The sequence below is a fragment of the Microtus ochrogaster genome, chromosome 7, assembly GCF_000317375.1.
Source record: "Microtus ochrogaster isolate Prairie Vole_2 chromosome 7, MicOch1.0, whole genome shotgun sequence".
Lineage (NCBI taxonomy): Eukaryota > Metazoa > Chordata > Mammalia > Rodentia > Cricetidae > Microtus > Microtus ochrogaster.
In genome coordinates this window covers 29,191,592-29,197,671 of record NC_022014.1, presented here as the reverse complement: position 1 = coordinate 29,197,671, position 6,080 = coordinate 29,191,592, and the positions used below count along the sequence as shown (strand labels likewise).

The window sequence follows — 6,080 nt, the reverse complement described above, 5'->3', positions numbered from 1 at the left end:
GGGGGCTGGAGAGGTGGCTCAGAGGTTAAGAGCACTAGCTGCTCTTCCAGAGGTCCTGAGTTCAATTCCCAGCAACCACATGGTGGCTCACAACCATCTATAATGAGATCAGGTGCCTCTTCTGGTGTATATATGTTAACAGAACATTGTATGCATAATAAATAAATCTTAAAAAAAAAAGAAAAGAAAAGGGGAGGCCGGCGCAGGCATTTAATCCTAGCACTTGGGAGACAGAGGTAGACGGATCTCTGAGTTCGAGGACAGCCTGATCTGAGTTCTAGAACAGCCAGGGCTACACAGAAATCCTGTCATTGCTGGCTGCTCTCCCACGATATCCCACGATACCTGGCATTCAGTGGCTGCTTGGCAGTGTTTTTCATGACATCCCCACTGTGACCCTTGCTCCTGAGTTGGCTTGTCCCCTGACCTCCAGTTCTTTCTCCTCTCTTACAGTACTCCCCTTCTCTCAATAAGCTATTCTGCCAGCTGGCAAAAACATGTCCTGTGCAGTTGTGGGTCAGCTCCACACCTCCTCCTGGCACCCGTGTCCGTGCCATGGCCATCTACAAGAAGTCACAGCACATGACAGAAGTAGTTAGACGCTGCCCCCACCACGAGCGCTGCTCCGATGGTGATGGTGAGTACCCGGGGCAGGCTCTGGGATTAGAATTGGTTGCCTAGAGTCTCCCAGCCTCTAACCTTCTTGGTTGATCTTAGGTTTGGCTCCCCCTCAGCATCTCATCCGAGTGGAAGGAAACTTGCGAGCCGAGTATCTGGATGACAGGCAGACTTTTCGGCACAGTGTGGTGGTGCCATATGAGCCACCTGAGGTCTGTTGTTCAGTTTGGTTTGGTTTGATTTCTACTAGCCCAGACTGATGTTGACCTTGCAGCAACCTTCCTGCCTCAGGCTCCTGAATACTGGCTTGTAGGCATGAACTACCGTGCCCAGCCTGAGGTTTACTTGAACAAGAGGGTCTCTGGGAGAAGAGAACAGAAGGGGGTTGTTGGTGGCCACCCGGGTGGGAGGTGGAGAGTCTGGGGTACAACCCAGAGCCTCACACACGCTAGGCAAGTGGTGTACCCTATCTCCAGCCCACTTGCTTCCCATCCAGCACTCTGCTTCTCCAGGAGGCATGCAGAGCAGGTGGGGTGTCCCTACTGTACAGCTAAAACTGAGGCTTCCTGGTTGCTTCAGGTCACCTGTGGTGGGATCGGGAGTGGCTTCACCTGGGTCCTGTGTCCTCCCCCAGGTTGGCTCTGACTGTACCACCATCCACTACAACTATATGTGTAATAGCTCCTGCATGGGGGGCATGAACCGCCGGCCCATCCTCACCATTATCACACTGGAAGACCCCAGGTAGGAAGCCATATGCTATGTCATGCTAGTGTGTTGCTCCCAGCCTCTGCCTTTCTCGGTTCCATGGGCCCCACCCACTGCCACACACCTAGCCCTCTTTAGGTCTTCCTCTGTTTGCATGAATGAAGTGTCCCTCCTCGGTTCCCTCTCTGACTTGGGGACTTCACTTATCTGTAGCTTCGGTGTCCTGGAGCTTTGACTCCAGAAAGGATAAAAGTACTTGGGAGCAGGCAATGGGGAGGTGGGGGCGAGGGGGCTACCATCAGAACAGGACTGAATTTCCTACTGTCTGGGGGGGAGGGGGCTAACATCAGAACAGGACCAATTTTTCCACTGTCCTGTGCTTCCCCCTTCTTATCCTGGGTAGTGGGAACCTGCTGGGACGGAACAGCTTTGAGGTTCGTGTTTGTGCCTGTCCTGGGAGAGACCGTCGTACAGAGGAAGAAAATTTCCGGAAAAAGGGAGAGCCTCGTCCAGAACTGCCGGTGGGAAGTACTAAGAGAGGTGAGCAGGCAGGACAGAGAAGGTGGAGGGGGAGGTTCAGCTGCTCCCCAAATTCACTCTCTTGCCTCTTTTGCAGTGCTGCCCACCAACACAAGCTCTCCCCAGCCAAAGAAGAAACCACTTGATGGAGAATATTTCACCCTTAAGGTACCAAGGTTGGGAGAGTCGCATAGCGAAGACAAGGTGTATCCACTATTTATTGCCTTTATTGATGTCTCTTGCGTGTATCAAGCGAGTACTGTTGCCAGGTTAAAGTTCTAAGTCTAGCACACAAAATGCTATTTCTCTTTAGCTCTTTGTCTCTAGCTATGGCCTTAGCTTCAGACCATATGCTCGGTGGGCAGCATGCCTCGGAGACAGTGGGTCTTGGTGTACCTAACTTGAGAACACCAACTTAGATCATAATACAGGTAATACTCCTCTACCTAAGATGAGAACACGTCCTGGCAAACTCATTGTAAGTTGAAAATACCTTATGTCAAAAATGTGTTTAGAGCCAGACATGGTTGGCACATACTTTCAGAACTGAGGAAGGAGGCTACAGATTTGAAACTTGCAGAAAAACGTAATCAAGCTGGGAAGTGGTAGCGCACACCTTTAATCCCAGCACTCGGGAGGCAGAGGCAGGCGGATCTCTGTGAGTTTGAGACCAACCTGGTCTACAAGAGCTAGTTCCAGGACAGGCTCCAAAGCTACAGAGAAACCCTGTCAAGAGAGAGACGGAGAGAGAAATCAAAACAAGGACATTTGGGTTTAAGGTCACAACTCGGTTTCAGGATACATGCCTAGCACGCACCAGGCCCTGAATTCCCAGTGGCACACAGGGTGCATTTAATTCACCTAACCGACTGGACTCCACAGCTCAGCAACATAGTGCATTTCCCAGACTGAATTTCCCCTCATGATCGTGCTGTTGAGAGCTGTGCCTTTCTGTCCGTCGTCAACATCAACAGAGCATCCTACTGTGTTATCGCTAACTGGAAAAGACCCAAATTTGATACACACTTTCTACTGAACACCTGTTGCTTTCACCCCATCATAAAGTCCCCCCAACAACTGTAAGTCATGCCATCTTAAGTTGGGGGCCAGCTATCAGAAAGGTGTTGACAGCAGGGAAGGGGTTCTGTGACTTTGCCCAATACTTCTGTTCCCTCCACCCTTGTTGCAGATCCGTGGTCGTGAACGCTTCAAGATGTTCTCAGAGCTGAATGAGGCCTTAGAATTAAAGGATGCTCAGGATGCAAATGGGTCAGGAGACAGCAGGGCTCACTCCAGGTGAGTGACCTGGGTCAGCTCCCAGCTGTGGTACCCTTACCCTGACCTTTCCTAACAGTGGACCCATTCTGCTGGCTGAGAGTGGCTGTTTGGGGGTCTGAGGTTACTTGAGACCCTGCCAAGTGCTAATGGGCCCTGTGAGGCCTGCTTATCCCCCAGTTCAGGCTCCGTTTCCTCAGAAAGCGGCACAAGGTATGGTGTCATGGTCCTGTCACCTCATCAGTAAGGAAGGCAGAGGTGGGATTCAACGTTTGAAGCCTTCACATGCGCGCGCTCACACACACACACACACACACACACACACACACACACACACACACACACAAGTTCCAGGCCAGCTAGGGCTACATAGCAAGACCCGATCTCATGGTGGGGGATAGGGATGTGGGGTTAGGGTGTGGTGAAAGATAGATTCTCATTTTTACAGCCTCGAGCCTTGCCCAAGGAGAAAAGCCCAGGCTGCTGCCTCCTGTCACACTGGCTCCCTCCTCCCCTCTGTCTTCCTACAGCTACCTGAAGTCCAAGAAGGGCCAGTCGACCTCCCGTCATAAAAAACTAATGATCAAGAGAGAGGGGCCTGACTCAGACTGACATCCTCCGCCTCCTGTCCCCCGTCAGCAACCTCTCATCCCCTTCCTCCTTTCCTGCCATTTTGTAACTTGGGTGCTTGGGTTAATCCGGTCATCACCGGTATCTGGGGAGGGTAGTGGGAATACCAGCTCAGCTTTTAGGATTCTGACCATGAGAGTCTTGAAGAGAGGAAGAAAACTCTTGTTGGTGGGGTTGGAGCTTGCAGTTGGCCGTGTGCTTGGCTGTGTACAGTGGTGAGGCCCCACCCAGTTCTGAGTTTACTTTCTCCCAACTTGAACAACCGCATCTATAAAATGCAGATCAGCCTGTCTGCTCCTCAGGGTTTGTTGTGATACTTGTCCCTTCCAGACCTTTTTATTACCTTGTGGCTGGGACTCGTGCCCCCTCTGAGTGAGTTCCTGGCACCTGTTGGGGGATGGGTTGGTAGTTGCCAGGTCTCTGCTGGCCCAGCGAAATCCTATCCAGCCACTTGTTGGACCCTGGCACCTAAAATGAAATCTCACCCCACCCTCCACCCTGTAAGATTCTATCTTGGGCTCTCGTAGGGTCTGTATCCACCAAGACCCGTGTTCTTTCCACCCTCGGTTCAGGATCAGTTTCTCTGAACTCTGCCTGGCCTTTGTGCATTTACCACCACCCCCTTTCCCTTTTTATACCCCCTTTTATATATCGATCTCTTATTTTACAATAAAATTTTTTGTTATCACTTGTTTGTCTTTTGAGGGGTTGATACCAGCCTAGGCTACCTGGGTCCCCAGGTTACAGGAATAAGTTTGGGAGGCAGCCACCTGAGTCCAGACAGTGATAGAGTTCTGGGGTTCCAGAAGAGGAACAAAGCTGGGGACTGGGTCAGTCTGTGGGCTGCATGACAATAAGGGAGAAGGGTGACTCCATTCATAACTTGGGAACCAACTGTCCCTCCTCCCTCCTGCCAGGGCTGGCACACAGTCCTCACCCACCCCTACTTCTAGGGTTGGGCTGCTGCTGTCCTCTGGGCGGCCTCTCACAGAGGATTACTGGATTTAAATGTCTGATTTAGCAAGCCTGAGCCTCTGGAGTGGCCATCTGCTCCACGGGAAAGAATTGGGGTGCCTGGGTTCCATGGGGAAGGGGGTAGCTGTCCCTGGATGAAGAGACCAGTGGGACACCTGCCAGCTGGGGTCCCAGGAAACTGGGGGCAGTTAAGGTGAGGTTTGGGGCCTTCCCAGCATCCCCACATCCTGGGCCTTGGGCCAGGCAATTGAATGAATTGAAGCTTTGCACTTTGCCAGGAAATCCTTTGAAAGGGCTTCTTGGGGTAGGGAGGAGAGTCAGAGTTGGGGAGCCCAACACCCTTTTACCCACCCTGTTCTTCAGTGCTGCTGGCTCCCAGGGAGGGGGGCTAGGCCAAGCTCTCCCCATAGCCTGCTGTTGCCTGAGCCAACAGTCGGTGAGCACGTGGCTTGGCCTTGTCTCTTGGTAATGGAGAAAGGGGTACTGAGGTCCAGAGGGACTCTGGGGCCACTGTCCCCTGCCTGTCAGCCAGGTTTGAAGTGCCAGTGGGGGTCCTGTGCCTGCCCAGGGTCCTGTACAGCTTGGAAGGAACCTGGAACCTTCTACCTCAAGAGCACCTTTTTGTATTAGTTCTCAGCAATGTTCTCAGTAAACTAGGGTCCACCTTTTCACTTGATTTTGTGTGCATGTCTGACACCAATTAAATCCAAAACTTTTGATTTGGGGGTTGGTTTGGCTTTTGGTTTATTTGTTGTTTTGTTTTTTTTAAGACAGCAGGCTGGTCTTGAACTCAAAGATCTACTTGCCTCTGCCCCCAGCCAGCTCCCAAAACTCACATAGTTTACTGCTCCTTCATGAGCTGCCCAGCAATCCAAGTCCCTCTCCCTCTTTTGTAGAGGACCACAAAGAAAAGGGCTTCCCCCCACCCAACTCCCCTTTTTCCCTCCCTTTGTTCCACAGCTTTACTGAGCTAGAACTAAATCCAAAGAGCTATGTTCAAGGGTCACAAGTTTGATCCCCCTATGTCAAAAAAAAGAAAAAAAGAAGGCACGCTTGTCACGCTTGCCAAATCGCTACAGTCAGGGTTTCTGTGGGGGAGGTGACAGTTAAGGTGCACTCCACTCAGCAGGTGCACTAGACAGAAAAGCTGCAGCACCACCACCCACTCCTTTATTATTTTCAAACAGTATCCCGCTGACTAAGTAGCCCAGGCTGGCCTCACCATTGATCTCTTCACTTCCCTTTCCAAGTACAGGCATTGGGTCTTCACACTCAGCCAGAGCAGTGGCTAACTCTCCCTCATCGTCCAGTGTCTAACTCTCCCTCACCCCCCACCAGCGTCTAACTCTCCCTCA

The 6,080-nt window shown here is 51.6% G+C and overlaps 1 protein-coding gene across 1 annotated transcript in view; it reads left to right on the top strand.

Moving 5' to 3' along the window:
- The window catches only part of Tp53 (tumor protein p53), a 13,581-nt gene extending 9,145 nt beyond the window's left edge, over positions 1–4,436 (top strand). Inside the window, exons 5-11 of the mRNA XM_005349777.1 lie at positions 454–637; positions 718–830; positions 1,253–1,362; positions 1,730–1,866; positions 1,943–2,013; positions 3,035–3,141; positions 3,651–4,436. Of these exons, the coding sequence (XP_005349834.1) occupies positions 454–637; positions 718–830; positions 1,253–1,362; positions 1,730–1,866; positions 1,943–2,013; positions 3,035–3,141; positions 3,651–3,732 (804 nt within the window). The 3' untranslated portion in view covers positions 3,733–4,436. The remainder of the gene's footprint in view (positions 1–453; positions 638–717; positions 831–1,252; positions 1,363–1,729; positions 1,867–1,942; positions 2,014–3,034; positions 3,142–3,650) is intronic.
- Positions 4,437–6,080: the final 1,644 nt, after the last annotated feature.